The following is a 17,531-nucleotide window of genomic DNA, read 5'->3' on the forward strand; positions in this document are numbered from 1 at the left end:
TTGCCCCTGCAGTGCCAGGCCCCACGCTCACCTCACCTTCCACTTCCAGCAGTGTCACCCTGACCTGCGCTTCTAAAGCCAAGATCCTTTCATGCCATGCCATGTCATCAGCTTCCTGCTTCATATTTTATTGGCACATTTGCTTTCTCACTAAGGCCAGTACTTGTCACTTGGGTTTATTGGGTCTCATCGTGTTGATGTCAGATTTTCCCACATCCCATTGTCACTTTGCATCCCCACCCGTGTCTGATTGCACCTGTTCCCAATGTGATGTCCTCTGAAAATCTTCTAGGTGTAATCTCTGCTGGTCGGAAGAAACTGATTGTTCTCTGCATATTTCTTTGTTAGTATCTCTTGGAAGTCAAGAATTTTTTAAGTCACTTATCTCTCAGATAAAGCCCAGCTTTCTGACAAGTGATATGTTTACAGGAGTTATGACTGATAATCTCTCATGATTAGGAGCCTGAAATGTGGAAGGTGAGGAGCACAGAGGACTTTCTTTGCAGCAGGCAGAAAATCATCTTTTCCACTAATAAAAAGAGTGAGATGGCTTTTTTCTTGTATGAAGTTTTATACTTAACATGTATGTATAGAAGCAAAGGAAAACAAAGTGTAAGTAGGGTGTGGATATTTTTCTCTGCTCATATCTAACATAGATGTTTCTGTACACTTCGAAATTAATATGATATATTTAGCAGAGCTGAAGTTGGAAATTGTGCATATACCTGTGTGCAGAAAATGCTTAGAAATGCTGGGCACAGCAAATGAAACCAAATCACCTAGAGCTCTGCTTCTAGCTGAGAGCTATATCAGTTCTTAACCTTCATTATAATTTACAAATACCATTGAAAGCTGATGTGTATAATTTAGGGAGAAACAAACTTCTTTACTGATAAAGCCTGTTAATTAATTAAAAAATGAAATCCAGAGGCAAACTGCTGTTTGTAAGAAATGCCAAAGGCAGAAGACTTACTCATTAGTTCATATTCAGATAAGTCATTTAATGTACACAATAAGCATCAAAAGCAACTGGAAGAAGAAATCTAATATTTTCATTGCAAAATAATATGCTACATGCATATGGAAATCTGGTTGATTCAGACTTAGCTGAATGTGCAACATCTGTAGGGATCAGTGTTGAAAAGGCTTAAGCATATGCTTGAATATAAGTATGCAAATAGAAATTACTTATATGCTTACAGCTGATTATGTCCTTAAATCTTTGCATAACCAGAGCCATAGCTTGTTATCAAAGATTACCTTACTGACAACATAAATAACATTTTTTAAAATAAGTTAATATTAAAATGGATTTGGGTTTGGGTTAAAATATGTCTACAGTCTTTGGTTGATAGCTCATATGTCACAGTATTTACTAAGCAACATTATATTTATATGCAGCTATTTTAACCATAGTAATTTAACAGTTAGCTGTGTTGAGCATAGGGGTATTTCACCTAAAAAGCATATACTTTATTTCAGGAAGAAAGATTTCACACTTCTTCTTTCCTAGGAGGAAAAAAAAAAAAAAAAAAGAAAGATTATTAATTTTGGTTTTGAATGGAGAAAAATATGTTAGAAAAATAAGTATATGTGGAATGTATTGGTGTCCTGCTGTAGAAACATGCATAACATAAAAACCAGACAAACAGATTTTTTTTCTCTCTCTCTTTCTGTTCTTATAGATCTGTCCAGTTTTCTTGTAGAGTTTTAACTCTTTTTTATGCATTACAATTACATGTGCTTTAAGTCTTGTGCAAACTGAATGTAAAACGGTGGTGTGATTTTGAAATCAACACCACTTTTCTCAGGTATGAAATGGCTACAGGAGAATCAGACTAAGATTCAGGCTAAAAATCATCATCAGACTACAGAAATAATTATTGCCCTGAAATAATTAGGCCCTGAAGATTAGTATTCTGTGATCTGAAACAGTATTTATTATTTATATTTATAACTGCTTATAAGTTACAGAGAATTTTGAAGAAAAATTGTAGAGAAAGTGTCAGAGCATTTTATTTTATATGTTTATAAATATTAAAATGTTTGTGCTTTAAATATAATATACACATAATTTCACCAACATTTACCTAAGCAAAGTACATGGTGAGGTTTATTCTATTATGTCTAAATTCTGCAGCCCACTTCAGCCTTTCTGGTCGGAGTGATTTCTTGCATCGGCTCAAAACTTGTGCCTCTGACCTCAAAAGAATGGCCAGATTTAATACAAAATGCTGAAATCTTCTTCATCTACTTTGTTAATGTGGAATGCTTTTTCCCTGCCTCCTGAGACTTCTCTTTGTGTTCCAGCAATGCTTCAATTGCTCAGCTGAGCAAGTCAGCTATGACCTAAAGAGAAACTGTGTCCAAATCTGGTCCTTCTGAGGAGATCTGGGGACACTGCAGTGGTTTGCCTGAAAGTCTCATGTGTCTTGTGGCTCTGTTCCCCTGGGAGAGACAACTCTGAGCGTCGGAGGCCGCTAAAGCTGTGCATCCCAGAGTCCCCAGGGAAGGGAAACACACAAGTTTTTCACAAGTTCCACAGCAGTGTGATGCCACCTAAAACCATCCCATCTTTCCTGGAAATTCCCTGTGGGAGTAGAGAATATGAAGCGTTTTTCCTCCCTGCCTCTCTGTCTAGTTTTTCTTTCCTCCTGAAATGTCTTAAACATGGAGAGAGGCTTCTTGTGTGTCCTTTCTACAAAACTGGTTGAAGCCCATGAGCAGGATCTTTCTGTGCATGTTCCTGCAAGTTGAACTGTAGCCTCTATTAATAAACACTGTTAATCTGACCAGAATGCTGCTAATGCAGGAATGTTACAGTAAGACAGTTCTTCCAAGTCCTGGTGGTGGTTCTCACTTTGTACTTCTTTATCATCAAAAATAATATGAGCACGCTCTGAAACATTACGGAAAATAAAAAAACCATAATGAATAGTGGTAATTCCAGTCCGTTCATGATGAATGAACACAAAGACATGGTTTTCAATGCCAAGACACTGGACTGTGATTGTGAGGCAATTCTTTTCTGAAGGAATATTTATCATCACATTACCTCATCCCAGCTGTTACTTAAAGATCAAGGGTTTCACAGTTTAACAAGTCACATCATTTAATATCATTGTGTCTGTGTTTTACAGGCTAGATCATTGAGTGTTTGTTTGTGTTTTCCATAATGCTTGTGTTTTTCTCGATGTATCCTTTCTGAGAAGACAGCCTTGTGTACACCATGACTGAATCTTGTACCAACTGAAGTTTATTGCAAGGTAAACACCCCTAATGAAGAAGTGTGTTCTCTATGAGAGCAGAAAGAATGAACTTACCACTTAAAAATTCTGCTTATACAATTGCAGTGCTTTCCCAGCTACGTATTCAATGAACTCAGGACTCTTTGTATCTAAGTTGGGAGGAACTTTAATGGTGAAAGTAGGTGACGTCAGAATGTTTACATCTACCACGGTTTCGTCTTTACTGGAGGGATCCCCAGGTACCACCTAGAAGAGATCAGTACTTTAGACACTACAAACTACTGTGTGCTTTCAGTTTTGTTTATACCTACTGTGCCCACTGTCTTTAATAGGGGAAAATTAAATAGGGGAATATTTTAGACTTACCTACTTTATTTAAATTGCTTTCTTCTGAAAAGACAGTGGGTGTCTAAATTTATGCCAAAGCTTATTGTAGGTGGTGGAAAGAGCTGACATGGCACTGCCAAGACCATATTAAAGAACTGCATGTTAATATTTATACCATGAGCTACATCTATAAGGAACTTCACCTAATGAAAACTTCTGAGCTGTCCCACTAAGTTCAACACAACATTTGTGTGATTGAATTTATTCATTCCTGTGTGTTTATCTTAATCAGACCTAATCAGACTTTTTCCTAGAACAGGTATCTCAGACTTAGTTGGGAAAGTATGCCTGTCTCCTGTTCCTATTTTGTGCTTTTTTTTGGTGGATTGTACCATCATTTTGTATAAAGTTCTGGTAGTAGTAGTAGTAATTCACTATATGTGAGTGGATTTCTGAGTTAGAAGAGAGAATAAGATTTGTCCCTTGCCCAAAGAAAATGGATTGAATTTACGTTGAATGTATCCTTGTGTGTGAGATACAATTAATCATTATGTATTTATGAAATATTGACCAATGCTGTCAAGCATGTGCAGCTACCACTGCAACAAGCTGTATAACATTTGCGTTCTTTGAACTTTGGAATATCTAGGTACAGCTATATTGCTAGACATTCATCAATCCAATATGGATGTGTTAGTGACTGCTGCAGGGCAATTTATCTGTGAAGGTAATCTGAGGCCCGTCAAAGCTGCTAGTGTCAATTTACTCTTATCAGACAGTGATTCAGGTTAGCCTGTCAGCCATCCATCAGACTAAAAGGATTTAGAGCAAAATGGTTTCTAATCTCAGGAGTTTCAGCTCACTGAGGGATTACCAAGCATACACAAATTCAAGATGAGTAGGAACATTGTGTTGTAAACCCAAACATTACACATGTACAAACATCCACAACCCACAGGAGTGTAAGCACAAGCAAAATGCAGGTTAAAGGCAGCAATAGCTCCCTTCAGAAGACAACCCTTACCTTAACTATGTTGAAAATGTTTTCGGGTCCAATGGTCATGTTGGATAACTCAGACACCCACCCAAATCTTTCTTTCATTTTGTTCAACAAGTAGGAAGTGTCTTCTGTGTGATGCCGAACCACCTGGAGAATCTGTTCATACTGCTCCCCTGAGAGATTAACTAGCTTAAAGGCTTCATCAAACTTTATGTGCAGCTCAGGAACATTTGGGCAATCTGTTAGAAAAGACAGTGTTATGTCTTGTACTTCATCTTTTCTGTCTGAAGGAATGAAAACTGCAGAAAGAGTCTAGCAAGGGGGCATGGTTTGGATTGGTCTTTAAATAATGCTGAAAAAAGGAGAATAATTTTTCTGACTTATTTTGGTAGATTTAGTTTAGGCTCGTAATGATTAAATGGATGCATTATCCCATTTGTTGTATTAAAGTGATTTACCAAGTAGTTCAAGGTTTATATCGTATTTCATGGCAATAGATTTTCTGTTAATGCTAAATAAGATCTGGTAAATTTTACATATAGCAACTTCATAGTTTCCTTACACATAATGGGTTTTTAAAATTATATTTAATTATATTTCATTATGAATCTGCCCCAGGTATATAGACTGCAAGGCAGGGACTGAGGGAGCAAAATTCCTTCCACTGTAAGAGAAGATCAGTTTTGAGTCCACGTGAGGAGCATTAGCGTATCTGAGCTGTGGGACTTGATGAGTCCTGAGGGTATTGGCTGATGTAGCTGCTCTACATGATATTTGAGAAGTCATGGAAGATAGCTGAATTCTCTGGTGACTGGAAAAAGGGAAATATTTCACTGATTTTTAAACAAGGGTAGTAAGAAGCACCCTGAGGATTACCACCCTGTCAGCCTCAGCTCTGTGCCTGGAAAGATCATGGAACAGATCCTCCAAGAAGCTCTGCTCAGGCACATGGAAGACAGGGAGGTGATTTGAGACAGCCAGCACGACTTCACCCAGGGCAAGTCCTGCCTGGCCAACCAGTCGCTTCCTGTGATGGAGTGATTCCATCAGTGGAGAAGGAAAGGGTTAAAGAAGTCATTTATCTGTACTTCTGTAAGGCCTTTGACATGGCCCCCCACAACATCCTTCTCCCTGAATTGGAGAGATATGGATTTGCTGGGTGGACTGTTTGGCAGATGAGGAATTGTGCAGAGGGTAGTGGTCAATGGTTTAATGCCCAGATAGACATCAGGGACAAGTGGTGTCCCTTAGGAGTCTGTAGTGGGACCAGTACTGTTTAATGGGTTCATCAATGACACGGACAGTGGGATCGAGTGCACCCCCAGCAAGTTCACAGATGACACCAAGCTGAGTGGTGTGGTTGACACACCTGGGGGATGGGATGCTATCCAGAGGGAGATGGACAGGATCGTGAAGTGGGCCCAGGTGAACTTCATGAGGTTCAGCAAGGCCAAGTGCAAGGTGCTGCACCTTGGTTGTTGCAACTCCTGGTATCAACACAGGCTGAAAGATGAACAGATTGAGAGCAGCCCTGCCAAGAAGGACTTGGAGGTGCTGGAGGATGAAAAGCTGGACATGAACCGGCCATGTGTGCTCACAGCCCGAAAAGCCTAACATATCCTGAGCTGCATCAAAAGAATTGTGGCCAGCAGTTGAGGGAGGTAATTTTGCCCCCCTACTCTTCTCTCTTAAGACCCCTGGAGTACTTCATCCAGGTCTGCACTCCTCAGCACAGAAAGACATGGACCTGTTTGAGCAAGGCCAGAGGAGGGCCACAAAAACTATTAGAGGGTGAGAGCACCTCTCCTATTTATTAGGACAGGCAGAGAGAGCTGGGGTTATTCAGCCTGAAGAAAAGACTCTGGGGACACCTTATTGTGGCCTTTGAATATAATTTGTGGCCTTCAGCAATTGAAGGGTGCCTGTAAGAAGGATGGGGACAAGCTTTTTATCAGGCCCTGGGGACAAGAGGTAATGATTTTAAGTTGAAAGAGGGTGGACTTAGATTGCATGTAAGCAAGAAGTTTTTTACAATGAGGGCGGTGAAACAGTGGCACAGGTTGCCCAGAGAGGTGGTAGATGTCCCATCCCTGGAAACATTCAAGGTCAGGTTTGGTGGGGCTCTGAGCAACCTGATCTAGATGAAGATGTCCCTGCCATGTTTTCTGGGGAGTTTGTCTAGATGACTTGTAAAGGTCCCTTTAAACCCAAATTATTCTATGATTCTGTGATAGAGGTTATTACAAGGAAGCCTGTATTCCTGTTGAGTGCTAAGACCTAATATTTATCTTGCAATAGCTAGACAGTAGTATGAGGCTAGTATAATCTGCCACGAATTCAGAATGGAAGATGGCTGGTTTTTTCTTTACTAAAATACGGATTTTAAACAAGAAAAATTTTTATACAAAAATTGCTCTGTAAAAATTCAGGGTTTTTTCTGTCAAATAGGATTATCAAGGGGCATCTCCAAGCTGATAGTACAGTAACAAACTGGTATCTGCAATATGTGGGTGTAGATAAAAAGATATTTATAATGATATGATATTATTTTAAAAGCACTTCATTGTATCATTAATGTTTGCCACGCTGGAGATATTCTGAAGAAATTTAGGTTTAAGCATATTCCGTGGATTTTAAGATCTAAATAATTCTGGAAAACAGGTACGTTATCCTGCAGTGGGAGTCCTGACAGCAGTTCTAGGTGATCAGTCTGAAGGTTTTTCAGGTGCCCATGGATGGTGCCGACAGAGCTCTGCCATCTCCTTTCATACTGACATGAAGCCCCCTTTTTGTCCTTCTTGTCAGTTCTCTTTGTGGACAGGGTTCAACAAAAAGTAATTACAGGCTCTTCAGCACTTGCTTTCCTTGCGAGGAGCTGAATGACACCTGAGGTCACCCCTGGTTGTCATCAGGAGAAGTGAGTGTCAGGAGTTTGAGCTTCTCCTCACTTTCTGCTCAGCACTGCTGCACCCAGCAAGGATCGACTGCTGCCTGACATCTTGCTTCTCTGCAGGATGGCAGCTCTAACAAAACATGTAGGTATTTTGTTAAGAGACTGTGGGTCGTCTCTTTGGAACACCAGCGGTATGTTAACAACCGATCTATACTGACACTCTGTGGAGACAGTGGGGAAAGCTAATTGAAATCATCTGGAATGAGGAATGGTTATTGTACCCGTAGTTACAGTAAAAACTCAGTGACTAAATGTTAATTCCAAAAATATGAAAATTGAAGTAGAAAATTAAAACTTCAACATTTATAAACCACTGATCAATGCATTACAGAAAAAAAAAAAAAAAAACCAAAAACCGGCAAAATAGTTATTTACCGTGCAGGAGATTGTCTTGACACTTCTGGCATCTCTCATGAAACTGTGGGCATCCAGAGGAGTTCTCCCGAAGCTCACTGCACTGAAGTCTCTGGCGCCCTGACACAATTTTTGAAAACATGCCACTTCTGTCAGGATCTAGAATGAAGTCATAGTATTTTTAGACTGCCATTAAACTTAGAGTCTTTATAAGTATGCATTCATTACCGAGCCTGACTGCTAGAATATAATTTCTTGCCCTTAATCCAAAGTGTTTTGCATAAATCCTCTTTCCCTACTCCTCCTCTTCCCCTCCCCTTGCCCCACAAAAATAAAAGGAATAAATTATTAAAAAGTAGAAGTCAGGAGAAGATACAAATCATGTTTCCTTTCAAGGAATTCATGCCGCTGTAGTATATTCCCTTATAAAGGCACTAATATCCAAATATCCAATATCCCCCACTAATATCCAAACAATTGCTAATATTATTACACATTATTTCTACAACATGCGAGTTCTGGTAAGATCTTTTTGACCCTTAGAAGTCAGGATGTTTCATAATCACATACAGTTAGATGACAACACAGTACCAAAGCTTATTTCTGAGGTAACATGGCTTATGATGCAGAAAAAACTAAAAACCACTGTTCAAGAGTCACTTAGCTTTGTATTTTCTGATGATTACATAATGATTATGTCACCTGCCACTCGGAGTTATGGCATGTTCTCACTCTGATTTCCTTGTAGACAAGGACCAGCATGTATTTGTCCTGTTTGCAATAGTAAAATATGAGGCTTATTTGTATTCTTAAAGTTGGTTATGGTCTTTTTCCTTCACTGAATGTTATCACCAATGGTATGCCCAGAATTTTCTGGTCACCGGAAAACCTGATGGCTGATCTTTGATTGGCTGGTATTTGATTGGCAAACTACATTGCTGCTGTAGCCTGGAACAAGACTTGGAGCTGTCAAGCTGAACTTAACATCATTTGGCAAGGACAGGGATCTGCCTTGTCATCTCACAGAATTACCCTAATTTTTTAGAATTGATGACTGTGTCAATAAGAGATGATACAAATCACATCCTGACAAATGCTGAGATTGCATTTGTCGGTCACCCTTATGAAAACCTGCATCCACCCAGAATTTAAGTGCTCCTGAGGAACTCCTGCAAATTCTTTGAGAATTGCCATGAAAATCAGGCTGTGTAGGACCTGTAAGTCCCCTGCGACGTTTCTATGAGATTTCTAGGTGACTTCTACTTGTGCATTTAACTGATAGTTATTCTTGACCTGTAACCTCCAGAGCTTCCTTACGTGTCTCACACTAGCATACTGGAAACTGAGTCATTCACTGTAGTTTAGCCATCCCAAAGAGGTTGATGTCACTAACAGTGCAGTCAATTTTCATTTTTTAACACTTGCCTTTGGTTTGTTCTGGCACATCTCTTCTATGATCTCTGTATTCATCAAATACGTCGGTGATCACTTCACTGACACCTTCGAACACCGTCCTACTGAAATCAAAAACTATCTGTAAGAAGCCAGGCATGCCCCAGCCTCTCTGGGAGCCGTCATTTCTGGTGGTGACCTCGGGTAACGCTGGCATACTGGGGGACTCACTCAAGTCCAGGTCAGACATGAAATACGTCTGAAAAGACTGGTCAAATTCTTTCTGCATGTGCATGAAAAAAATGAAACTTCTGTCAAATATTGAGCCTACATCCGATAATAGCTGGCTAAATAAATCTTCCATCTTTGCTAGCTGGGTATCCTCTTTCTCAGGCTTTTCATTAGACTGGATCTCTCTTCCTTGATCCTCATGAAAAGTAAATATGAGTGGAGGTATTTTCCTCAAAAAATCTTCAACCTGTGTGTAAGAAGGAGACAGATCAGCTGCCTGACAAGTTACCAGTTTCTCATTTCTCAAGTAAGTGTCTCTAATTTTTCTCCTTCAAATACTCATAGAAACGATGCACTCTTAATAACTGCCAACACAGCATATTCTCTGAAGTAATTTAAGACACTAGACCCCAAAGAGGGGAAGCGCATTCATTCGAAATCATTAGTTCCAAATCAGATCTGGAGTAAAAAAGTTGCCAGTTGCCCTTTAATCTGTAGAGGCTCAAAGTTATTATCAGCATTTGGGTTTCTTCCAACCGACAATTTGGACTTTATGTTGGAAAGATGTGAGATGCATTTCTGTCTGCTTATGTGCGGTGTAGGGAGCAGAAGGTGATTGTTCTCACCTTGATTTGTAAAAAGCCTGCTCTTTCTCACCAATGGGCAAATCCTCACCTCCTTGTGCAAGCTGAAACCAGCAAAATCAATAAAGCAGTGGCTCTGAGTCTGTGGTTTTACCATGTAAGAGGCCAAGTGTCAATTCTATACAGAGTTCCCTGTTCCTGGGTCTTGGCCACTGGTTCCCTGCTCCCTGCTTTCAAGCACTAATTTGGCCTGAGCCAATGGAGTGGATTTTGAGCCACACTCCATGGCATTACGAAATGGGTGAGGGTTAAGAAGTGCCCCGCTAAAACACACACAGAGGGATATACACAGATATAGACAGATACACATATAGATAAAGACAGTTATACATATTAATTTTTTAAAAAAAAATAGATCATCAGCTTGATCTGACCATTAGTGCAGCTCAGAGGGAAGGTGAAATGTGGAACAACACCGCAGGAACAGCCTAAGCCAGTATTGCTCCTGCTGTCTGTGTGTACTCAGCCACAGCTATCATCTTTGTCTTCTTTTCTATTTCTTTTTTTTTAGCAATTACTTGGGTCACAACACATTTCTTACTTTGAATGCTTCAAATAAACCAAATAACTCATGGAGGAAGTTACTAAGAGGGTCAAAGACAGTGACAATGCAGTGTGTAACTTTTACTGCAATAATTTCAGCATCCACAAACCCTTGAAAGTCCAAAACATCTGTATGAGGTATCTGAGAGTGGTATTTAAAAAGCTAAAAGTATCACCAATAGTCTTAAATTTATTATCTCCCACATTTTAACCTGAATTATTTTAAGAATATGCAGCAATTACAGTTTTGCTTCTGAAGTTCATTGCACTTAAAGCGTATGCCCAAACAAAAAATATGTGATTACAATTTTGTTAAGTCTTTTAGTAATAATAATGTGCCAGTCAGGAAAGCTTATTTTCTGTCTGTTAGAATTAGGGGAATCTCCTTTGCTGACAGGTTCCTTTGTTAAAAGACATTAAGCATTTTAAAGCTGGTTTTGTTACTTAAAGAGTTGATTTAAGATAAATATAGGAAAGAATGACGTTGTAATAAGTAGGTGAGTTTTTTTCCCCATGTAATTTTGCTAACTACAGCTACACTTTTAACTTCACTGATTTTCGGACAGACCATAAAGAATCTATGAGGTATTTTTCACAAACAGTTATCGTGCATCTTAATGCAAGTCCTACTGTGAGAGAAAATATGGTATATCTGGAATGAGTCTGTTGGGAGTCAAGGGAGTAATCAGTTTCCGTGGAGTCTTGCCAGGGTGCAACTGAACTCATTTTGGCTCAGCATTCAATGACCATAATCACATGTAATCTCTACCACATAACTTCATATTTCCAGACCCTCCAAATCAAATTAATTTTAGTAAGATGATATAACTGGCAGATCTGGATATTCAGAAAACAAGATGTGCTGTCTCTCAAACTTTGGGTGAACTCAAGAGTATTCCCCAGATACAAAGTTTCTTCCTACCTTTCTCTTAAATGTTGACACACCATGTTTGCAAGTCGTATAATATCTCATGCAGGTACTTTCTAAACAAGATTCACATTCATCCCATAGATTTTTCAAGGATACTTGACATTGTCTTTCCTCTTCTTCCAATCTCGCCTTTACTTCATCCATAAGTCGCAAGGCTTGCTAAGTAAGGAAAAAGATTCAGTTGAGGGCAATTTTCAGATGAGTATTCTAAGTACTCATCCCAGTGTTGATCACTCATTTTGGCTATTTATGGCTCCTCTTTTTGCTAATCCCTAACCACTAGGGTAGGTTGTCTTCTCAGCTGCAGTCACATATGGAGGGAACTGAAAATTGAAAACCTTTTCCTCATAGCTTTTTTCTGATGTTGTTCTCCCAGGGGGCACAGCCTACAGAAACAAACAGATCTCTACAGTCTACCAGGATTTTTGATGTTAAGAAAAAAACTCACCCATCATTCTGTGTAAGAATTCAACCTCCTACACGGTCATGTGTTCAACTTGTGTTATTTTTTCTCCGTATCATCTGAACAGTATTCATCTGTCCCACAAATAGTCCTTTGCTGTTGCTTTTCCTTACCCTTAAGGGATTGATATTTTCAGGCTAGGTCCTTGCCATACATAAAGTCTTTCTCTAATGCAGAAATATATAGAAGTATAGCATTTCTGCTGTTTGGGAGCATATGAATCAAAAGGCTGTAGGGAGGGGCTTTTTTTCCTGCTCTTGTGGAAGTGTGAGGCACTCCTTCCATACTGAAGGGAAACAAGATGCATTTTACAATGCTGCTTCTATTTACTTCATCCACTAGGGCACAAAGCTGAGCAGGTGAGAAGCAGCATTTTTGGAATAGACTTGACAATGGAAAGAGAGAAGTTCTTCCTATTGAAGTAGAATGCACATCATAAATTTCTCTCTCCAGCTGCAACATATTTTAATAGTTTTGGTTTCCAAGCAACGTTCCAGGTTATCTCTAAGTATGACAAAAGCCTTTTAATTGGTGGGGCTTACTCCTTTTTGTCAGCATTCCAATAGGGAAAAGACTCACATAAAAGAAGACTTCTGTCAGAATGTGCTTGATGGAGACAGTAACTGCAGTTTTCATAATCTATGTTTAGTTATTTTCTGATCTTTCTAATACATTTATTCAGTGTTTTATGAACTCTCACTGTGGATGTAAGTCCTGTGTAAATGAAATCATCCACTAAGATCTGACAAAAGTGTTGATGGTGGGAGTGCACTGGTGTTCCTTAAGATGTTAGGAAGCTGTCAGGTACTTTTTAGCTTGCTAATACAAATAGTTTAAACTAACTAGCAGATGTTGGGCCAGAAAGGAATTTTCCTTCAACCTCGTTGAAACAAAGTTAGGATATTTGTATTTTTTAAAATATATAGTAAACTTCTGTTTCTTCAGATCATCTGAGCACGTGGCTCTGAGCCCAGGCATTGCACTGAGACACTGGAAATTTCCCTGATTCACTGTACTTTCTTTAGAGCACATTATCATTTGTGGCTTTGATATTCTCCTGCAGGTCTGAAGTTTGCAAAGCAAGCTGGAAAACATCGTGTGTCCCCAGATGTGTAGAGACATGGAAGGCAGAACTGCTGGACCTTCTGCACAAAACACTGTTCTACAGTGGCCTGCAGTTGCCTTGGTGTGAATTCAGTGAAGCAGGGGTTTTTAGAAACAAGCAGTAAGTGCAATTTTCCTCTGCTAGTGAGACAAAGGGGCAGAAGCAGATTTTCTCTTGATCCCATGACTGCATAAAGAGATGTACTCTGCTTGTTTTGTACATACAATGTGGTTTATATTCTTCCCAGAATAAACATTAAAAAAAATCCAAACCAAACATGTATGCACTTATGTTACCTGTTTTTCTTCACTGCTCTTCTTCAAGGTTTTCATCAGATCTATGTGCTTATCTTCATTTCTTTCCATCATAATTTTCATCTGCTTAATACCAATCAAAGCTTTCTTCACCTCTTCATCTACATACTTCTCTCCAACTTCAGATAATTCTAAAAAAAGCCAAATTATATAGTAACTTAATCAGATTTTAACACTATTGCAAATTGTCATGCACTGATGCTGAAGCAGAGTGAAATCGCTCTGTGTTTCCCTACAGTGGGAGAGCCAAATCTGAGATAGCGAATGCTGAGTAACACTGAGCCAAGACAATTTCCATCAGATAAGAATCTGGCCCAGAGCTTTTGCAAGGATCATCTGTATGTAACTCAGTATATATATTCAGCTGTCCCACTGCTGATTACTGAATCCCAGAAAAATTGAGGCTAGAAGGCACCTTTGGAGATCATTGAGTCTGCCCCCCCGCCCCACTCAAAGCAGGGTCAGCTACAGCAGGTTGCACAGGTCATCATCCTCGGTTTTGGGTATCTCCAAGGATCATTCATCAGTTTTGTAATGACATAACCTTTATATTTATCTTTGGTCTGGTAGAAGCCTGGGACAGCTTCCCTTTACATTTTAATAATGCAGATTACAGGTGCCTCCAACCTGTTTTCATAAAAATTCAATTTCTAAACTTCCTGTGAAGTAATGACCATAGAGTTTTGGTGAAAACCTGGGCTGGGCCATGTGTTGCACCTTGAAGATCTGCATGACTGCCTATCCTTTATCCGTAGTTGTTTTCTTTGTGGAAATACCCTATCACTGGACCTATAGAAAACAAGTAAAATCACATCACCTTGAGACTGCCAAAAACACATTGATCACTTCTTCTCTTATATCTTTCTTCCTTAACCCTAACTTTTTTTTTGTTTATTACAGAAATCTTATTAACATAGACTGAAGCACAGGGTTGTTAAATGGCTGATCCTCCATAAAGCCATGCTTAGACGTGTGTGTGTGTGTGTGTGTGTGTGTGCTGAGTAGCTGCTATTTTCTAAATTAAGTAATTTTATTGGAGTTGTTTGTAAAGCCACCTTTTTCAGTGAAGTATGTAAGTGTAGAGTAAATATTTTCAAAGATAATTTAAACAAACAAAATAGTTCAAAATCTGTTGAATTGAATTATGGGTTTGGTTTATATTCTGATGATCTACAAGGAACCAAATAACCTATAAAAATCCTGTAAACACTCTTTTTTTTTTTTTTTTGGCAGATGATACTTATCTGTGAATCCCTTTGCTTTCTCATCCTGCTTGTTCTTATCTTCCTGTTGTGTGTGCATGTATTCATTCATGCAGCCAGCTTTATTGTGGTTTCTAAGCTCCACACATGGAAGTGGAACTTCTTGATGCCAGTGAGTGTGGAAATCAAGATGCATTACCCAGCTGGAGACCTGGGCCCAGGGACTTCCATACGTACGCTTAAGGTTATCCCGGAGATTCATGTCCTCCTGCTTCATCGGTACGCACTGGTGACCCTTCAGACACAGCACATGTATTATAAGTATCCAAGAGGACCTCATGTTCTTTCTGTTAAAGAAAAAGGTCAGTGCAGTTACATGTAAACCTTGTCAGGAAGCTCAAATGTCTAGGTATGCTAAGTAAATATAAATACTAAATATAATAGTAAGTATCTTACAAGATCCCATTAATTTTGTCTTATCTATGGTTTCTGAGGTGTATAGCATGCACCTAAATGCTACTCTTGGTGAAAACACGAGTAAGACGCTTGACCCCATTTGTAATTATCTATTTCGATTAATTAGATGAATTCCACTGAGTTTGCACAGTGGTTAACAGAATCAGGACATGTATATATAAAACCAAAAGCTTATGCTGCTCAGTCTGTCCCTTTTCTACTTTGTGAAACACACTAATTACTGATCTCATATTGTGTCCTTAGTTCATATTATAAATACATCCATGCTAAACACTATTGCCAGTTTCAAAGAGGGAAATTTCTGGAATGTTGTTCGCTTTCTTGTGTCCAAATATGCGATTTCTTTCAGAATAAGCCTTAATATAAGAGACGCAGCAATAGGTGTGCCAAGAAATTGGCAACTAGATTAGTTTTGTAAACAAACTGATCAACAAATGAAAGAAATTCCCGCGAAATAAGGGAAAGAAATGCCATTTTCTTTATTTCCCTCCTAAGAGCAGAGGCAAAAGGTTTATTTTTCAGAAACCATGCAACTGCACTTTATAGTTCTCATCTGATTAAGTGAACACAGTATGCAAGTGCCTTGTAGTTAGCCAATATAGCCTTCTTGGGGATGCAATTATCAGCCAAAAGAGCATATGTAAATTAAAAGCCTGGATTTGTTTCTAGCCTGGATTTACTTCTACAGTTACTTGCATATTATACCTTTGCATTTATCGCGAAAGAACAATTAACTTTGCAAAGAAATACAAACACATGACCAAAGAAAAGTAAAAAAAACCAAGTATATTTACCATTAATACTGAAACACCTCTTCTGTAAAATTGCTCCCTGCGTCAGGAAGGGGCTGGCCTGTGTTCTGATCTAATTTCTGGGAGTGTCAGGGATTTTGCCATGTTCTGTTTATCTGATGAGAAGGTACTTAATCCTATTAACGGGACGTTTAGTCATTAGGCTGGAGGATTTTGCATGTTTGGGACTTCATGATCATCTCTGTGGGCAAAACCACCAGGGGGAGTGTTGGGCAGACTTGCCTAATTTAATGTAATTTGGAACTGCTACTTTTCTGTAGTCAGTAGCCTTTTGTCATGCTAGCTCTTCCATCGTCTTGCTTTTTACTTTAGGAGACACCTGCAGCTTATGTTATTAGTGAAATTGATACCATTAGTTTGGCTAAAAATAGCTTTCAACATTTAATCTCTTCAGCATAGTTTTAGCTTGCTAAAAAAACCACTGCATTATGTAAGGGCCTTCTTTGTACACCTTCTGAAGCTACAGCAGTTGAAAAAAAGTCAGGAATCCAGATGCAGGCTGGCATATGAGCAGATTCTGGAATGAGATAAGCAATTTTTGGCATTTTGTACATCATTATACTTGTTTTGAGGGTTTGCCCGCTTAATGCTATTTCCTTCAGTTTCTCCATCTCTGTGAAATACGTCTGAGATCTGACTTGTACAAAGTTTTGGATACTTTGAAATGAGATATTTAAATACTAACAGGTGCTTGATATAAAATACAGACAGATATTGTTAGCAAATGATATCCCGCTTCGTGATACTCAGCAATATTACTCCCTTGTAATCGAAGAGGAGGTGGGGAGAGTGGGTGTCTGTAGCCCATGGTCTGTGACAGCAACTTTAAAACATTCTATTCTGTTTACCTAATCATTCATAAAAGCCAATTGATGATTGATGGCTAAGATCTAGCATGATTAATGCTGCTTAGGCAAGAGATTTGAAGGATTTATTTTTAAACACATAATCAGGAAGAGTGAAGAATCTGTTAGCTCTAATGGGAACTGCAAGTCCCCAGTTTGCACTAAAAGTTAAGATAGCTCCACAGGTTTTTTTTTCTGAATATGATGGATTGAATGGAATATGTATTTTGTTGTGATCTCTATGAATTGCTGTCTCGTTGAGTTGCTGCTAACCCCTTGACCAAGACTCATCACTACCCAAAATATTTCAAGTTCTATTCTCTGGAAATACCAAGCAGGCACCCTTGCAGACCTCGCAATCCCCTGGTCAGACTGTTTCTTAAGGATGCCTGGGTCTTGGGCTGAAGTAGAAGGGGCAATCTCTCTTTCCCTCTGAACCTCATGCTTGGCTCAGGAGAGTGAAAATGGAAAATACATTTGCATAAAGGAAGACAATCTAATACAGACACTTGTGAAATGTGTGCTATTAGCCTACATGTGTAATGAAATCTAACAAAGACTTCAATCTTTCAGTACAAGGGCTTGTCCACTCATTTTTGACATTTCTCTTTGCTAATATTCATTTACTAGTAGCATTCGTTTGCTGGTCTTTCTGAGCCTGACTTTATATAGGGAAAGCTTTACTCAATC

At 39.0% G+C, this 17,531-nt stretch overlaps 1 protein-coding gene across 1 annotated transcript; it reads right to left on the reverse strand.

Annotated features, from left to right (window-relative positions):
* Positions 1-976: 976 nt before the first annotated feature.
* On the reverse strand, positions 977-16,084 carry CLUL1 (clusterin like 1). The gene is made up of 9 exons (XM_032123187.1): positions 15,979-16,084; positions 14,945-15,054; positions 13,488-13,636; positions 11,615-11,782; positions 9,308-9,752; positions 7,904-8,041; positions 4,600-4,814; positions 3,324-3,494; positions 977-1,509 (listed from the first exon to the last, which is right to left on the reverse strand). The coding sequence occupies exons 2-8, from the start codon at positions 15,045-15,047 to the stop codon at positions 3,327-3,329; spliced, it is 1,386 nt and encodes a 461-aa protein (XP_031979078.1). The 5' UTR covers positions 15,048-15,054; positions 15,979-16,084; the 3' UTR covers positions 977-1,509; positions 3,324-3,326.
* Positions 16,085-17,531: the final 1,447 nt, after the last annotated feature.

Source organism: Corvus moneduloides, chromosome 1 (assembly GCF_009650955.1).
Source record: "Corvus moneduloides isolate bCorMon1 chromosome 1, bCorMon1.pri, whole genome shotgun sequence".
Classification (NCBI taxonomy): Eukaryota; Metazoa; Chordata; class Aves; order Passeriformes; family Corvidae; genus Corvus; species Corvus moneduloides.